General features: G+C 39.6%; 1 protein-coding gene across 1 annotated transcript; it reads left to right on the forward strand.

The window, feature by feature from the left end:
- Window positions 1-10,754: 10,754 nt before the first annotated feature.
- LOC137831869 (26S proteasome non-ATPase regulatory subunit 2 homolog A) lies at window positions 10,755-18,705 on the forward strand. The gene is made up of 25 exons (XM_090297318.1): window positions 10,755-10,996; window positions 11,095-11,195; window positions 11,304-11,424; window positions 11,518-11,577; window positions 11,731-11,798; window positions 11,934-11,976; window positions 12,220-12,285; window positions 12,404-12,442; window positions 12,533-12,615; window positions 13,967-14,081; window positions 14,237-14,311; window positions 14,541-14,699; window positions 15,492-15,599; window positions 15,712-15,816; window positions 15,901-16,041; window positions 16,137-16,241; window positions 16,353-16,574; window positions 16,755-16,868; window positions 16,970-17,185; window positions 17,371-17,430; window positions 17,511-17,624; window positions 17,702-17,787; window positions 17,891-17,999; window positions 18,083-18,261; window positions 18,340-18,705. The coding sequence occupies exons 1-25, from the start codon at window positions 10,901-10,903 to the stop codon at window positions 18,410-18,412; spliced, it is 2,658 nt and encodes an 885-aa protein (XP_090153444.1). The 5' UTR covers window positions 10,755-10,900; the 3' UTR covers window positions 18,413-18,705.
- The last annotated feature ends 456 nt before the right edge of the window (window positions 18,706-19,161 follow it).

Here is a 19,161-nt window from a genome sequence, read left to right on the forward strand (position 1 = left end):
TCATGATGTAGGCTCCTTAGAATGCTACAAGAATTATATGTAATTGTGGCTAATGTTTCATGTCATTATCTGTGCAGAGAAATAACATTGAGGCAGCATCAAACTTCGTGTGCCGAAATTAGTTGCCTCCGAGGTTGAGTGTGGTGCACTTTTTTTATTCCTACTTCATGATAAATGTATATGCTAACTAATTAAAAATAAATGAAACTAATTTTTTTAATTGTAAAAGATGTTTATTGTTAATTTGAAATTAAAGAAATGATAATTAAATAGAAACTAAATACATAAAATGTATACCTAATCCTTGAAGACCTTCTCAAACTATTGAATTTTAAACTCATTGTTTACCCAATATTCTTTTTTATGGTTTTTTGTACTTCTCATTCATAATGGAAAATAGCAATTTATTTAGTCTCACTGTCATTTCCAAAAATTTAGAAAAACGTATTCCTACCTCATACGAAATGTATATGCTAACTAATTAAATTATAATTATAATTATAAAATGTAATTTTGTTAATTTCGAATTAAAAATATGATATATTAAAATGAATTTATGATGTGCACATGTATGTTCAAATATGCACCAATATTCTTTTTTATGGTTTTCTGTACTTCTCATTCAAAATGGAAAATAGTAATTTATTTAGTATCACTGTCATTTCAAAAAATTTAGAAAAATGTATTCCTACTTCATACTAAATGTATATGCTAACTAATTAAAAATAAAATAAATTAAAATTCTAATTATAAAATACATTTTTTGTTAATTTGAAATTAAAAATGTACCGACCAGTCTTTGGGCGTTGTTGACCACTGGTAATGTTGGTGCCACGTAAGTGGGGTCCCATGAGCGGCGTGGGCCAGTGTCTCACGAAGCACGTGCGCCAAGGAGCCAAAGGGTGGTCAGGCATCGGTCGTCAGGATGTACCGATGTGCCACTAGACAGTGTGGAGAGGTCGGACATCGGTACCCAAACAGTAGAGCTGGACCACGAAAGGTGGATCCCATACCACACACCAGTTATCAGTAAGGGAGGAGCCTAGGTCACAAGGGCCCATGCGTGTAGATTGGATGATGCGTATAGGCGTAACACAAGTATAGAGCCACTGGAAAGAGATGACCTGTGAAGGTCGCGTTCTAGGGACGAGCTGCACGCATGGCACGTGAACAATTAGGGCACTCCCAGAGGTGAGTGACCCAAGAGATCAGGTGCACGAGGAGGCACCCAGGAGGTCACCCGCCAGAGGTTGCACTCCAGTTAGGGACCCCACGCGCTAGGTTATCCTAAGAGTAGGGTAACAGTAGTGTTGGGCCCGTCCCATCAGAAATGCCCATTTCGGGTAAAGAGGAAACCCTAGTTTCAGTCTATAAATAGTAAGGTAACAAACTTGGCAAGGTACGTTATTCATTTTGCCCCGCTTAAACACAGACAGTGACAAACATAATTTTGGTGTTTCCTAGCCCTAATACTGACTTGAGCGTCGGAGTGCAAATGGCCTTTAGGCCCTTTTCTTTGTGTTTTCAGGCATTCATCACAGGAACGACACGTACAAACGCAAAGATTCTGAACGCAAGAGTGACGTAGGCGCACGAAGGCACTTCGAGTCAACCGGCAGGAACATTTGGCGCCCACCGTGGGGCACGATACAAAACATTGTCCCACCAGCAAGAACCAGGAAGATCCAGGAGTTGAGAAGTACGAGGCAGGGACCTGTTGCACCAAACGAGGGTGAGGGCCTCACCCTGCAACAGGTTATGGAGACGATGCAAGCCCTTCAAGAAGAGATGGCCGCGTCGAGAGCAAACCAAGAACGCATCCAAGCAGACTTTATAGCATCGCAAGCAATGAGCGAGGAACTGCGCCGTTCGAACGAGGAACTACGCAGAGATCTACAAACCCGCGCAGGTGAGCGTGAGGGTGCAGATCATAAGCCTGTGACGCCACCCAGAGAGTTCCCAACGCCGTTCTCACAAGAAATCGTGGATCCCGCGATACCAGCCACGCTCGTAGGACCCCAGGTGACGTTCACTGGTATAGAAGACCCGGAGGCCCACCTCACGGCCTTCCATACACAGATGATGCTGGTTGGGGGGTTCGATGTGGTGAGGTGCAAGTTGTTCATGAGCACACTGGCGGGAACAGCGAAGGACTGGTTCATCAGCCTCCCCGATGTCCATGTAACGTCGTTCCCGCAACTCATAAAGCTATTCAAGGCACAATATATCGCGAATCAGGCTCCCCCGTCCGTCTCCTACGACCTCTTTGATATAAGACAGTATCAAGGAGAGTCTTTGAAGGAATTCCTCCACCGCTTTGGAGCACAGGTGGTAAGGTTGAACCTCAAAAACGAAAAAATGATGGTGCACGCGTTCAGGAAGGGCATTGTGCCAGGACCCTTCAGCGAGTCACTCATCTGAAACCATCCTAAGACCTTCGCCGAGATAAGGCGTCGCGCGATGGCTCATAATGCGGCGGAGGAAGAAATTAGCGAGAAACGCACGTGCGTGGTTCTCGCGCGTCTGCGCGCAACAGGTCGCCGCCAAACCCTAAGGGTACACGAGGCAACGACAGAGATGAAGACCCCCGTGAAGCAGCAACCCTACCAACCAAGAAAGCCTCATGCCAGGGGACGTGAGAGGGAGAACGTGCCACCAAGGCACGAGTTCGTGGTAGAATTAAAAGACCTCATCGCTATCCCAAACATAGCATAGAGGCTGAAGGTGCCTCCCAAGACCGACAAGAGGCTCGGGCCCAACAAGAACGTCTGGTGCGAGTTCCACCAAGCATTCGACCACCCCATACGCAATTGCTTAGCGCTAGGACATCAGCTAGACGAGTTGGTGAAGAACAGTCTCCTAAGGGACTATTTTCAAGAAAAACAGGGGATCGAAGACATGGCGGCAACAAGGGGTGGCCCGGGGCATGAGGGGTATCCACATATTTAGTTGAATTATAAGTTATAATTCATCTCGTTTGTATGAATTTTGTTGAATTACACACATTGTAACACATTGTCCACATATTTATTTATTTTTTTATCAAATTTAGTTAAAAGTCAAACTCTAATAAAATTTTAACTAAAATAAATTACTTATATTTGAACTTTAAGTTAAATGGATCTTAACTTCAAAAAAAATAAATTATAAGACTCATACAAATAACATGATCTTATGATATTTATGAGAAAAATGATTGAATGACCTTAGGAAAAAAATCAAGTTTTAGATTCATTTGATTTGATGAGAAAGAGTCCAAATTTGAATCCTTGGTTACATTTGTACACTATACTATAAATGTTTAGTTGCAGTTGTGATCTATTATTGTACTTTTAGGTTGTTTATTTGCGTTTTGAAATGTTAAAAAATGTGTTTAAATACTTGCATTATTTTCTTTTAAATCAGAATGTGTGTGTTCTTGTATATAATTCAATTTGTGGCATACTAGAGACTAATTGCACCACTAAGTCAATACTTGGGTATAGTTTAATGACGTTGATTTCTTATTTGTGTTATTTTATAAGTTTAATATAATTTAAAACTTACCATTCATGATGTAGGCTCCTTGGAATGCTACAAGAATTATATGTAATTGTGGTTAATGTCTCATGCCATTATCTGTGCAGAGAAATAGCATTGAGGCAACATCAAACTTCTTGTGCCGAAATCAGTTGCCTCCGAGGTTGAGTGTGGTGCACTTTGTTGTAGACCTCAGAGTTTTACCTACATATCCAAGACTCTCACACAACTCCTGAGACTGAAAACCAACACCTTAGTAGAATCAATGCAAATTAAAAGAGAAGATGTTCCTGTAGGCTGACCAAATATGCCTTCGTGTGTCTACGTCACTCTCACGTTTAAAATCCCTGCGCTTCACACGTGCTTTATGCCTGAAAACACAAAGACAAAGGGCGCCCTAGAGGCCGTTTGCACTCCGACGCTCAAGTCAATCTTAGGGCTAGGAAACACCAAAATTATATCGTATGTAACTGTGTGTGTTAAGCGGCGCAAATGAATAACATACCTTGCCAAGTTTGTTGCTTTCCTTTATATAGACTGAAACTAGGGTTTCCTCTTTACCCAAAATGGGCTTTCTGAGGGGTTGGGCCCAATACTGTCGTTACCCACTCTTAGGATAACCTAGCACGTGGGTTCCCTAATTGGAGTGCAACCTCTGACGCGGTGACCACCTGGATGCCTCCTTGTGCACCTGATATTTGGGGTCACTCGTCTTGGGAGTGCCCTAGCTGTCACGTGCCATGCATGTAGCTCGCCCCTAGAACGTGGACCTCGAAGGTTGTACCTTTTCCAGTGGCTCTATACCCGTGTTACGCCTGAACGCGTCATCCACTCCACACGCATGGACTCTTGTGACCTAGGCTCTTCCCTTACTAATATCTGGTGTGTGTTCTGGGATCCACCTCTCGTGGCCCAGCTCTGTTGTTTGGGTCTCGATGTCCGACCTCTCCACATTGTCTAGTGGCACGTCGGTGCATCCTGGTGACCGATGTCTGACCACTCTTTGGTTCCTTGGCGCACGTGCTTTGCGAGATACTGGCCCATGTCGCTCGTGGGACCCTACTTACGTGGCACCAATATTACCAGTGGTCAACGACACCCGAGGACTGGTCGGTACAAAAGACAACATACAAATGCTTAAAGGTGTAAGTATGGACATGGAGGTTGGACTAATTACAAAAAGATCCGATGAGGTAGAGATGATATGTAGTATAGAAGAATTAATGAATTATGTACATCAACATGAATTGGTTGAAGGGGACTATACTGGACCAGAGTACTCAGAGATCATCGCTTGATGGTCGAATCTTGGTGCATGGCACATGCAGGTCAACTCGGCCTAGGCGGCTAACGAAGGGTAGTTCTGGACCTACGGGTTCGCTTAATGCGTATGGGGTCTAAGTCAAGTAAGTGTTTTTCTTTTTAAACCTAAGCCCATGTGTTTTAGGGCACATAAATGTTAGGTTGCATATATAATGAATGATAGCGTAGTACCGTGAGTAGGGTGCCTACGTAAGCAAAATGGACCCTTGATGTTGGTACATGAGTCGATGCCCTGGTGGTTATTCTGTTATTATTCTATGCACTCACTAGAGGAAAGATTCAATTCTGTTGCAACATTGTGAGAGTGTTCCCTTGAAAAGAATATTTTCCTGTTGAGCATGCTTTCAGTTGAGATTAGATTCTTGGGATGGAAAGTTGTTACAAGAGGTAAGCTATAAAAGGGGCTTGAGACCCCAGGTTAAGGTACGTTGTTTCTAGGACTGGAACTTACTACTTCTTAAACTCTTATAAGCCCTGTACTGACTTGATTGTCAGAGTGCAATCAACAAGTACAACCCCCTCTATTTCAACGGAGCTACGTTCCAAAGCAGCAAGAGATAGGACAGACTCATGAAGAAACAAACAAAGCTAGAGCTTGTCATCAAAGTCAACTGGCAAGCAAGTCAACCGACAATAACATTTGACGCCCATTGTGGGGCCCGATAAAACTGGATCCCACCCACAATTGTGCTCGAGTTTCTATATGTGATGAGGAATACAAGGCAAGGTCCATTGGGATCTGAAGGGAATGACAACCCCACCATACAACAACTTATGGAATCTGTGAGTGCTCTCCAGAAGGCAATGACAACATCCAGGGTTGAACAAGAGAGACTCATGGCGAAAGCCTGAGCTAAGCAGCTGCTCATACAAGATCAGTTGATGGCGAAAATAGACACGTCTCGAGCAAGCAATGACGAGCTACGCAAGGCTAATGAGGAATTGCGTAGGAGTCTACAACAGCTTGACGAACGCTCCACAGGGGAGCGAGGCCCGATTGTCCAACTAAGGGCTCGCCCCAAACCATTTTCACAGGCGATCATGGACACTGTCATACCAGTCAACTACATAACGCCCAAGATGACCACATAACCTTCTTCGACCAGTTTTCTGAATTGTTCAGGGAACAATTCATCGTTAACCAAGCCTGACCACCAATCCCTTTCGACCTTTTTCGGTGTAAAGCAAAGACAGAGAGAACCTTCGAAGGACTTCCTGAACAGGTTCAGGGCGTTTACAGTGAGGCTCCAAACCCATGACGAGGCCTTGATGGTCCACACCTTTGGACAAGGGGTCATGTCAGGACCGTTCAACGATTCGCTGATTAGAAATCCAACAAGGATGTTTGGGGAGATACGACGACAAGTTGTCGCTCACATCGCTGCAAAAGAGGTGATATTTGTGAAGTGCGACAACACACACCCAGGGCAAGCCAGGCACAAAGGAGGCAGCCGAGCTCAACCTCTAAGGGTCCATGAAGCCGTGACCGAGAAGAGGTCAGACGCACGGCGAGCACCCTACACAACCAGAAAGAACCAACCCAGGACAAAGACGAGAGACGACCTGCCTTTCCGACCAAAGTTCCGGATGACTTACAAGGAGTTGTTGGGTATGCTAGAAATGGCAGAAAAATTAAGGTTCCCCCCAAAATCTGACAGGAACTTGGGGTCGCGCAAGGAGGCCTGATGCGAGTTCCACAAGGGGTTTGGGCATGATGTGGAACACTGTATAGCCCTGGGCTACCAGTTAGCAGACCTAATAAAAGATAGATTCTTGAAGGAGTATCTGGAAGGGAGCTAGGATGGGTCAAAGGAAGAGATTACTTCAGCAGACCAAGGACATGAGGTACCCGACCATGGTAAGCTGAACACCATCTCGGGAGGATTGTCAGGAGGGGGATGTTCCGCCTCTAAGCGTAAGAAGTACACGAGAGAGGTGATGATAGTAGAGGTGCGGGGGTCTGACCAGCCAACCGAAGCCGACAAGTGTTGATTTGGGAGACGTGGTCCCACACGAGGATGATCCAGTAGTGATCTCCGTCATCATTGTGGGAAGAAGAGTACATCGAGTTCTCCTTGACTAGGGGAGCACAGTTGATGTGATGTTTTGGGTAACGTTTAATAACTTGCAGTTGTCGCCCGACCAGTTGAGACCATATGATGGTTGCTTGTTTGGCTTTGCTGGAGATCAGGTGGAGGTGCAGGGACATGTAGAGTTGAGGACGACTTTCTCAGATGGCGTCTCATCTCGCACGATCAGTATCAGGTATTTAGTGGTTAATGTTGTTTCAGCCTATAACTTACTTTTGGGAAGGCCCTCCTTGAACAGGTTAGGCGTTGTGGCCTCAACGAGGCACATGATGATTAAGTTGCCCTCCCTCGAGGGAGGGGTGATCATCATCAAGTCTGACCAGAAGTTGGCGAGGAAGTGCTACGAGAATAGCCTGAATAGTAGAAGGGAGTGTGCATGGTCACCGTCCAAGCGCGAGAGGTGATCACCCAAGCTGAGGTCACCAACGAGAGGCGACCTGAGCCTGTTGGTGAAGTTCAAGAGAAAGTGATCGAGGGGAAGGAGTTCAAGCTCGGCACATCGCTAGGCCGAGAGTTGCAAGACAAGATCGCTAAAGTAATAGCGAGGCACATGAATGCTTTTGCCTGGTCTTCTGTAGACATGCCTGGAATATATCCTGACTTCTTGTGTCATAGACTCTCTATGCACCTGACTTCTTGTGTCATATCAGCCTTATCCAGGTTCTTATCAGCAAGAGGAGATAAGGGGTACCCTTACTTCCAGTGCTTGAAGAAGAACAATCGTTTCATATGGACTCACGAGTGGGAAGATGCGTTCCTCAAGTTAAAGGAGTACCTGGGCAACCCACCTGTCCTTTGTAAGCCGCTACCAGGTACTCCCCTTCGTCTCTATTTCGCAGTTACAGATTGGGCAATCAACTCGGTCATCGTGCAAGAGCAGGATCAGGATCAAAGGTTTATTTACTTCGTGAGAAAGGTAATACAAGGGTCGAAGGTACGATATCAAGTCATCGAAAAGGCAGCCTTGGCAGTGGTATTTATAGCTCGTCAGCTCCACCACTATTTTTAGAGTTTCACTGTGATAGTAATGACCGATCTCCCAATCCGCAAGGTCCTTCAAAAGCCCGATATAGTAGGTCAGATGGTGCGCTGGGAAATCGAGATGTCTGAGTTCGACGTGCAGTACGAACCCAAGGGGCCTATCAAGGGCCAGTTATATGCTGATTTCATGGTAGAGCTACCCTCAGAAGCCATAAAGTAGATGGTGGTAATTTTCAGTGGGTCCTCTCGGTGGACGAATCTTCTAACCAACAAGATAGTGGTGTTGGGATCATTCTAGAGGGACCTAACAGACTGTTGATCAAGTAAGCTCTAAGATTTGCCTTCAAGGCCAATAACAACTAGGCTAAGTATGAAGCCTTGGTAGCTGGAATGTTGTTGGCCAAAGAGTTGGGCGCTCGAAGATTATTGGTGAAAAGTGACTCGTTGTTGGTAATCGGGCAGGTCACAGGTGAGTACCAGGCCAAAGATCCACAAATGGCATCGTACTTGAGGTATGTTACACTTTTGAGGGAAACGTTCCCCACGTTCGAGCTGATGCATGTTCCAAGGTAGTTGAATGCCCGAGCAGACCTGCAATCCAAGCTAGCGAGACTCGTGAAGAAGCACACGGAGCTAAAGCTTGTCATCAAAGTCAACCGCCGAGCAAGTCAACCGGTAAGAACAGGGACTATGGTACCCATTTTACAACATATGAGGTGAAATTTTTTTATTTCATTCATGTTTATTGCATTATAATTTGAAGAATTGATTTTGTAATATTGTTAGAATAACTTTGCGTAGGTGTTTCCTTTGCGAGAAGACTTACTTGAATGGGTCCGTAGGGTTGGGTATGAACTTGGTTTTGTTATTATTATTATTATTAGGTCTGACATAGCAAATGGAAAGCAAGGGAGAAAGACATATGTCTTGTTAGGCTATGAAAGGGGGGTAATTACATAAAGTACAATGATGGTTTGGAGGTTACTGCCATTAGTACTCGAAAATGTGAATATCCCTTTAAATTGCGAGTTAAACCTATTGGAAAGGGTCAAACTTGGGTACTTAAGGTAATATGTGGTACTCATAATCATGATTTGTATGATACATTAGTTGATCATCTAATTGCAGGCAAATAAAAAGTGAATGAACATTCCATGCTTATTGATATGATTAAAAGCATGGTTAAGCTGGGTAACATACTACGTACTTTGAAGGAGAATAAAGAGGATAATATGACAATAATAAAACAAGTATGACAAAAATAACAAGGATACTCGTACAAGAGATCAGTTAGAGGACCAATAATTGAATTGCAATAGTTAATGATATTGTTAGACCATGACAACTATATTCACTAGAGTACGTGTCGTGAGTCTTCCAATATTGTTAGTGATATTTTTTAAACTCATCCTGATTCTGTGAAACTTTTGAATGCATTTAACATTGTACGGGAAGGAGGAAAGAGTTCGTCTTCCCATACCACCTCTCGACAAAGACTGAAATCAACCCTTGTCCCCCAACTCCTAACTTATATTGCAGAAACTAAACAATCCAAAATTTTGTACAAGAAGCTCATTATTAGCATGAGACATCCCAAATTTACATAATTTTTTACTGTGGGATACTAACTTAAGTTCTCCCCGATCCTAATACAAAATTTGTATATATTCAATATAATTAAATCAATTTAAACAATAATTAACAAAGACAATTTAATTGAAGGTTTTTCCTTTCTTACCTCACCCTTCCAAAGCTTAACAACAACATGGTCAACAAAATTTACTAGCAACGACATATCAGAAGGTCCTCTAGAAAACCCTTATCCTTAGTCCACTTGCTCATCATCATGTAATCCTTGTTGATTGTCATTATTAGTATGAGCATCAACACCAATCCTTTCCTTGACATCACCTCGGTCTCTTCTACCCGATGTCGTCAGTCTTGTGCGATCATGACCCTGAGATCCAATACCTATTGTTTTAGCCATATATGTTCACAACACCATGTGAATTTTAATTATTTACAAATAAGATAAGGAATAATATAATCATCAAGTTGAACCATTGCACATAGTACAAAAAAATGTTCTTCAGGATTGTGGAACTGGAACCTCGAAAAAAACCATTTCCAGATTATCTAATCTAGAACACAAAAATAACCGATTCCGGATTACCTATTCCAGAACTAAAAAATTACCACTTCCAGATTATGTAATCTATAACCTAATTAAACAATAAATCTACCGGATTACGTAATCTAGAACTTCTTTAACAACTAATAATACTATATTACATAATTCATAACCTATTTAACAACTAACAATACTAGATTACGTAATCTAGAACCTAAATAAACACTCATCGGATTACGTAATTTGGGACCTATTTAACAAACTAAAACTACCAGATTACATATTCTTGAACCTAAGCAAACAAAGAAAAATACCAAATTACTTGATGTGGTTTCAAACACTTCCACCAAATTCAAATTAAAAAGGCTTAGAAATTCAAACCATGACAATTAGTAACCTTGTGGTGAATGAAGATGACAATTGTGGTGAATGATGGAGGAAGAGAGATTACGAGCAGAGCTTTGAAGGAGAGTGAATGCTGCAGAGTGAATGAATGTTAGTGTGAAAAGCTAGAAGTTAGGTTAAAGTAAAAATTAGGTTAAATTTTAACATTATTTACTGAAGGGTATAATCGTAGTTTCCATTTTAATATGGGGTGGCTGAAGAAATGATGGAGGTGCAGGAAGAAGAAGCATTCAAGTCGATGTTTCTTGCTGGGCCTTTGTGGAATGGGTGAAGGCCCATTAAAGTGAGAAAATCCTCGGCAACAAGAAACCTTTGTGTGTTATATGCTCCAAAGTGGCAGTTTCTTTAGTTTTCTGGCACCACCATCACTCTGCTCGATTTTCACCTTTTTTCCGTCGTAGTTCAATCCCCTTTCTTTCCCCAGTCATTTCTAGGGTTTCCAATTTCTTCGATGGCGCCCGATCCTAATCGTGCCGGCACCAGCGCCAGCACCAGTGCGTCCAAAGACGACGCCGTTACGAAGAAGAAGGTCGAGAACGAAGATCTGGTAAGTTCAAAAGCCGTGCTTCAAAACTCTAGTGCCTGTTAGGCTATTTCTTGCAAGATAGAAATGGAAATCGATTGTTTCTTTGGTAATTTGTGCAGTCCGATGAGGATTTGGCGTTGAAGCAGCAGCTAGACCTTTACGTGGAGAGGGTTCAAGATGCCGACAAGGGATTGCAGAAGGTTGCACTCGAGAGCATGAGGTAAACCTAGTAATATGCTCTAAAGGAACAATCTTTTATTTGGAAGGGGATTTTTAACTTCTTTTTAAATTGATTATGTATTTTGAATTGGGCGTGGTTTTGTTGTAGGCAAGAAATTCGAACTTCCACGAGCTCTATGACTTCTGTTCCTAAACCCTTGAAGTTTCTTCGCCCGCATTATGGAACTCTTAAGACGTATTATGAAACTATGGTCGAGTCTGATTTGAAGGTATTGTTATGGATATGGTGTGGCCTTGGTACTGGATAGTAGTAGTATGGTGTTTGTAGTGTTGGTTAACCTAGTCGTCGTTCCTCAATGCAGAAGTACCTTGCGGATATATTGTCGGTTTTGGCGCTCACAATGTCTGCCGAAGGAGAACGAGTAAGCCAGTTTGCTTAGTTAGAAATTGAAAATATATTTCGTGATTGTCTTGGTTTGGTTGTGTTCCGGCATGGTGATGTTCCTTCATTTAGATGCCTTTTAGGGCCTTTGCAAAGCGGTTTTTGTATTGATTTTTTCCTATGGCTCTGTCAGGAAAGCCTCAAGTATAGATTACTGGGTTCGGAGGGCGATATTGGTTCATGGGGCCACGAGTATGTTAGGTGAGAATAATGTTCTTTGGGACTTTTTTTATCATTATCAAAGATAATTACCAGGAAAGTTAGAATTCTGGTGATTAAAGTCTGACTGAGGAGTTATCATTAATCTTACCAGTTATGTATTTTTTTTGTTATCAGGAATCTGGCCGGAGAAATTGCACAAGAATACGCAAAACGACAGGTTGGGCATCTGACTAATTTAAAATTTGATATTTCAATTAGTCCAATGAATAAGCATGAATCACCTTCTCTAGTTCATTTAATTATTTACTTTATATGTTGTCAACATAGTCTATGTATGTAATCAATGAAGTAATTAAGGATCCCGTGGCTCCACATGATTTGTATTTACGTTGAGTGGTGTTAACTGTTAAAATTTATCTGATTGTTTCCTGTTCATGTTTAATTTGAAATGCTTTTACAGAGTGAAGAGACTCCCATAGATGATCTCATGGAACTCGTGCAACAAATAGTTGCTTTTCACATGAAGGTACAGTATATCACATTCATTTTACTCAAAATTGAACTGTATGGAATATAGATGCAATTAGATGTGTTAGTGGGAGACTATTATTTATTTATTTTAATTAATTTTCAATGTCCTGCAGCATAATGCAGAACCTGAAGCTGTTGATCTTTTGATGGAGGTAATATGCGAGATCCTTTTAGGCTGTTGCTTAGCTTTGCTATTTTGTCCGGTGAACTAAAACTCTCTTTGTACTGCATTTTAATGTTAGGTTGAAGACCTTGGTATGTTGAGTGCACATGTTGACAAAACAAATTTTAAAAGAACTTGCCTATATCTCACAAGTTCAGCAAGGTAACTGCAAACATGGCTTGGTTTATGTAGAGAAAACTCAATTGAGTTCATAATAGTGGAAAGAAAGAAAAACACTCCTTCCTGTCCTTATTACAAGGCAACATTAACCAAATTACGTGGTAAAAATATAGGTTAGTTTTTGTAGATTTTTTTAAAAAAAAAAATAGTGTTGACCTACCTATTTTACCCTTAATGATCAACATTTAATTTTTGTACGTGAATTAAAAATATTAATTTTCATAATAATTGCACGTTTTGCTAGGAGCATTGGGTGATGTATGGGAAGCTTAACGATCAATCATATATTTATTCCAAAATTTATACTAATGTGTTGAGTTGAGACATTGAGATTTTTTTGACTGAACCAAAATATTGTTAATCAAGAATTAATAAGTTCTCTTTATAACTTCTCCCACTAGATTTAAAATTCTAATTCTGCAATCAGATTTTTCAAAGCTAGAGTGGAATGATATGTGAAAGAGAACGTTTAAATAGAAATTAGCTTATCAAAGCTTACATGAATGAGAACTGGATAATCAGTGAGTGATCTATAAATGAAAGGAACTTTAAGTAGAAACGGCACAATCTTTAGGAGTTGAAAATGGTGTAGTGACATTTCATTGGAAAATACGTGAATTATAAGCTCTCATCATTACAGACAAACCCCAAAATACATACCGAAAACATTTAGCAAGGACAATAAGTAATGAAAAGGTAAATGTATCACTGGAAGTATAAAGTGCCTTACAAAAGGGACCATATAGAGCTTCTAGAAGGTGTTCTATAATAAGGAATGGAGGAAGTAACAATTTATCATGGCATATGAATGTTTGTCCCTTTCATGGTTTAATTGTATTTTTTGTATTGCAATTTCATGCTCTTTCATTTGGTTTTCTATTTTTATCATGTCTATATATTCATTTCTAAATTCCTATACTTAAGTTTTAGTGGCTAAACGATCTTAGTTAGCTTAAGTTGTTGTTGGATCTCTTACTACAGTTGTGCTGAGAATACTGAAGATTGGAGTTTGGTTTTACTGACAGAATTATTTTTTTACAGTCAGAGGTTCTGAAGCTTCTAAGTTTGGTGTTGAAATTTGAGAGTGATGTTGTATTTTATAATAATGTAAAGGTTTATGGGTGCATTTTGGCTTGTAATGGTAGTGAATATTCTAAAAGATTTCTTGAGAAGGAATCTATTGACTTGCAAGCGTTTTGCATATAAATGTGATGCCGCTGTTTTGGTTTTTTCTTTTATATGTTGTCTGGGGTAAATTTATATTTTGGTTCTTTCTCTGACAAACATGTTATCTTATACATTTATATTTTATTATTTGTATGTAACTTTGCAGATACCTCCCAGGGCCAGATGATATGCTAGTTTTGGACATTGCATACTCAATTTATAAACAATTTGAAGAATATCCTAATGCACTCCAAATTGCATTGTTCATGGATAACATGCAGGTGTGGCCCTGAAATTGTTGAAAGTCTCTTTTAACACTGGAGTTTGTGTTCAATTCTCAGTGTGTATATATATACACACACAAATCATGAAATATTTTTTATCTTTTGTATCTTATGTTGTGGCTTGAAACTAATTAGTTGCAGTGCTGTGACAGCATGTGAGGGATGTGTTCACCTCTTGTAATGATGTGCTGCGAAAGAAGCAATTTTGTTACATGCTTGCACGTCATGTAAGTCCAGGATTCTGTTTATTACTTTGTGAAATTATCTTGGCTCATGTTTCTTTTTGTGAGGTAGCTGTGATTCGTAAGTCTTTTAACAGTGATATTATACTGCCTAACTTGTTTTGTCGAAGCTAAAGGCCCCATATATACTGACAAAATTCCATTTTCAGATCTTTTTGGGGACTTTTTTTATGGTCTTGTGAGATATTTATTGTTGATTATTATTTATCTGCAGGGAATTACTTTTGAGCTTGATGAGGAGATGGCTGCAGATGATGAGGACAGAGAAATGTTTCAGGATATTATCAACAATTCTAAGTTAAGTGAAGGATATCTCACCCTTGCTCGTGACATTGAAGTTACGGAGCCCAAGTCCCCTGAGGATATATACAAGGTGTAATTTTGGTGATAATTTAACTTCTGCTATAATGAACTCTCTACCAGATATAACTTCCTCTGCGTGTATAAATTTACATATAATGCAATGATATTTTATTTCTACCTAGCTAAATTATGGTTCAAATTCTTATAATGATAAGTCATGATTTTTATTAATATACATTACTTTTTGCAGCTTTTGTTACAGTTTCTTGTCTTGTCTAAGAATTCTTGTTGATAGTTATATGTGTATCAGTGAGTTCTGGTTTCTTATATACTCTTGAGGGATTGAAAGGATTCCTTTCTACTGAATTGCCCCTATCACGTTTATTTGTAGTGCTTTTGCACATAGGTTATTTAATCTTTTTCCAATAATATTTGACTTGTGAGATTTTCTATCTAATTTATTAATGGAAGAATTGTTGCTGATGTGCTGTATTTTGCCAGTTCAAATTCAGCGATGTACTATAAAAGAGTCTAGGCTAGTAACTGAAATAATTTATATGTTGTTGGTCATCAATCGTGTGTCAAAAATGGTTTGAGTTATTTTTTTGAGATTGATTTCTTGATAAAGAAGCAGCTGCCTTTTCTGATATTTAATTGTATTTCATTCAGAAAAAAAGATTATTCTTGTACTAGATTGCTTCATGTTGAAAATAATTTTGTACTAACAGAGAGACATCTCTGATTGTGTTCATATTCCATGTACCAGAAACAAAAGGTTCTAGATGTGATAGTTTCTATCTCAAGTGTGCCATTTTGTTGATTAGCTGTCAACTTATGTTTCACTCTGTTTGATTTCTCCTAGGCACACTTGCTTGATGGCCGGGCTAGTGCTGGTGCAAGTGTTGATTCAGCTAGACAGAATCTTGCTGCAACTTTTGTTAATGCATTTGTAAATGCTGGCTTTGGTCAGGTATACTGTATTTTATATTTTAAGATTCTATATGTTATATTTGTGATTGGGTTAATGATCTCTTCTATTCTTCAATATTATATTTACCTCACTTCCCATCCTCGTTGTGCAGGATAAATTAATGACTGTTCCTTCAGATTCTTCAAGTAGTGCTTCTTCTGGAAATTGGCTTTTCAAAAACAAGGAACATGGGAAGACTAGTGCTGCAGCTAGTCTGGTATGCGATTTCATACTGAGCCGCTTTTTCTTATGGGTTTGGATCATGTCAAATTTAATTTACAACACTAATGTATTGTTTCAGGGTATGATTTTACTGTGGGACGTTGACTCAGGACTTGCTCAACTTGACAAGTACTTCCATAGTAATGATAATCATGTTATTGCTGGTGCATTATTGGGAGTCGGAATTGTCAATTGTAGTATCAAGAATGACTGTGATCCTGTGAGTTTCTTTTATCCTTATGTTTTCTGGATATGAGGGGGTATACCACTTAATTTCTTAGTTTATATTTTAGATCTGATTTAATTCCTTTTCAGGCAATGGCACTTCTTGGTGATTATACAGACAAAGAAGACACATCAATCAGGATTGGTGCTATAATGGGTTTGGGAATTGCATATGCTGGTTCCCAGAATGAGCAGGTGATCTATATTTCTCTATATTTTTGAAAATCTTGTAATAATTTTTGTTGAGAATTGAGATACACACTATATGCAAATGCGAAGTTTTTAATTTGTTCTTGCTTCTTTCAGTTACGGGAGAAACTGACAGGTGTACTGAATGATTCTAAAGCATCACTTGATGTGCTTGCTTTCACTGCTATTTCTCTGGGCTTGATCTTTGTGGGTTCTTGCAATGAGGAAATTGCCCAAGCAATTATATATACACTAATGGACAGGAGTGAGTCAGAGTTAGGAGAGCCCCTTACCCGACTTTTACCTCTTGGCCTTGGTCTTCTATATCTTGGGAAGCAGGTAATCAGTTGTTTGCCAGTCTGTTGTCTTTATTTCTTGAATTAGAGGTTATTTTCTTATCACCTCATTAATCTCATTTCTATAATTTCTGAATAACAATTGATATTGAGCTGGTTCTGCTATTGGGCGAGGTCAAAGTTGTTATAATACTCACTTGTCACTTGTGCTTTGTTACTGCAGGACAGTGTTGAGGCAACTGCCGAAGTTTCAAAGACTTTTAATGAAAAAATTAGGAAGTATTGTGACATGACACTACTGTCATGTGCCTATGCTGGAACTGGAAATGTTCTCAAGGTACAATTTTATGAAGTTTAAAAAAAAAAACTTGTGCTCCACTTTTATGTTTATAATTGTGTATGCATGTTTTTATGTTTTGTATTTTCTGGCTCTTGTAGGTTCAGAATCTCTTGGGTCATTGTTCTCAACATCTTGATAAAGGTGAAACTCACCAAGGTCCTGCTGTGCTTGGAATTGCTATGGTAGCCATGGCTGAAGAACTGGGAGTTGAGATGGCAATTCGATCATTAGAACATCTTCTGCAGTATGGAGAGCAGAATATTCGCCGAGCAGTTCCTCTCGCACTTGGTCTACTTTGTATATCAAATCCAAAGGTAAGAAGTGGACTTGCTTCCCTGCATTTTATCATGTTTGCAGCTGTTTATTTTTTCAGTGTGAAAGTGAAATTAATTAACCTTGCTATGAAAAACATGAATTGTAGTTCAAACTATTATATCATTGTACGGGTGCAAGATCTCACTTTTGATAATCTTTGCTAAATTTTACGGAAACATTACAGGTCAATGTTATGGATACCTTAAGCAGACTGAGCCATGATACTGATTCAGAAGTAGCTATGGTGAGATGTCATGTCTATTTACTTTGGACAGTCTAGTCTACCTTTGATTATTTGTAGCTAATACAATTTATGTGCTTTAGGCGGCAGTAATCTCCTTGGGTCTAATAGGTGCTGGTACGAACAATGCCCGAATTGCTGGCATGCTTCGTAATCTTTCAAGTTATTACTACAAGGATACCAGCCTTCTATTTTGTGTGAGTTTTCTCTAAGATTCCCTCCTTATTTTCTAATTCCACTGTTTATATAGTCACCCATTTTCTTTTACTTACAGGTGCGGATTGCCCAAGGTCTTGTGCATTTGGGAAAGGGCTTATTAACACTTAATCCATATCATTCAGATCGTTTCCTACTATCACCGTAAGTAAACATATTCTTTCTGACCGTGTTGGCAACTTTATAATGACACATATACAGCTTTAGTGTAATATTTTCTAATCAACATTCTGTATCATTTTTACAGGACAGCGCTTGCTGGACTAATTACCATGTTGCACGCTTGCCTAGATATGAAAGCCATTGTGTTGGGGAAATATCACTATGTTCTGTACTTCCTCGTTTTGGCAATGCAGGTTTGTTTGAGTTTCATTTCCTCTTTCCAGTTAGACTCTTCCTTTTGCAATTCTCAGTCACGTTCTGTAATTTGTTGCAACAGCCAAGGATGTTACTGACTGTGGATGAGAACTTGAAGCCTTTACCAGTGCCAGTTCGTGTTGGCCAAGCAGTAGATGTTGTTGGACAAGCAGGTCGTCCTAAAACAATTACTGGCTTTCAGACCCACTCCACTCCTGTTCTCCTGGCTGCTGGGGACAGGGCAGAGCTGGCAACGGAAAAGTAATGCACCTATGCCTTCAAATTTTAAAACATGCCAAGCTTATGTTCTCTAATACTAACTATTTTTTTTTTCTTCAGATACCTTCCCCTATCGCCAATTCTTGAAGGTTTTGTAATTTTGAAGGAGAATCCAGATTATAGGGAAGAGTGAGAAGAGCCGACCCACGGCGGTGATGCTTTTTTCTTTTTGCTTAAGTGTCTGAAAAGTAGTTAGTTAAAATGTATGACAGTCATAATTTAGAAGAAATTGCTTAAAATCATTCCTTCGTTTGGATAAAATGATTGTCAGAGAATCTTAGCACGACAGTTTTAATTTCCATTTATTACTGAGCATATTCTTATACGAGCAATTTGGTTATGTGTAACTGTTATATTGACTGATTCGAAAGATGTAGTGTCGTGGTGCTGAGATAATTTTATTTGTAATCTTAATATTGTTGATTATCCTTGTGTAATTTACGCGTGAAACATTATGTTTAACAAAAATTCATATCGTCAAGGGTGTTGAAGTTAACGTCCTGTGCTGTTGAATGTTTTTCGACAGATGTAATGCAATGGTTATGCTATTGACTCTGCTTTGCTTATTGCTTGACTTAAGGATATGCATTGGTTCACAAGAAGAGAAGAGAAAGTAAAGTTTCAGTCATTAGTTTCCTGTTTTAGAAATCCAATTAAGTCGGATGATGTCTTAGAATCCTCTAATACACTGTTAATTCTGAAGTATAGCAATTATCTACAAAAGAAATCCTCTTTTTTTTTCTTCATTTTTCCTTTCAATCAAAATTGTGAATTCATAGAATGTAAGGATTTTGTCGGGATAAGAAATTAATAAAATATTAAGTTTAAAATGATTAAGTATTTTTTTTAAGTCCACACACAAGATATTGGTTGAGTTTTGCT

This window comes from Phaseolus vulgaris, chromosome 11 (genome assembly GCF_051622355.1).
Source record: "Phaseolus vulgaris cultivar YP4 chromosome 11, ASM5162235v1, whole genome shotgun sequence".
Classification (NCBI taxonomy): domain Eukaryota; kingdom Viridiplantae; phylum Streptophyta; class Magnoliopsida; order Fabales; family Fabaceae; genus Phaseolus; species Phaseolus vulgaris.

Excerpts from the sequence above, each read along its gene's own strand:
- LOC137831869 (XM_090297318.1), top strand. The coding sequence starts at position 10,901 with ATGGCGCCCGATCCTAATCGTGCCGGCACCAGCGCCAGCACCAGTGCG. Across the intron at positions 11,196-11,303 it reads GTTGCACTCGAGAGCATGAG|GCAAGAAATTCGAACTTCCA; the intron begins GTAAACCTAGTA and ends GTTTTGTTGTAG. Across the intron at positions 16,242-16,352 it reads CTGGTTCCCAGAATGAGCAG|TTACGGGAGAAACTGACAGG; the intron begins GTGATCTATATT and ends TGCTTCTTTCAG.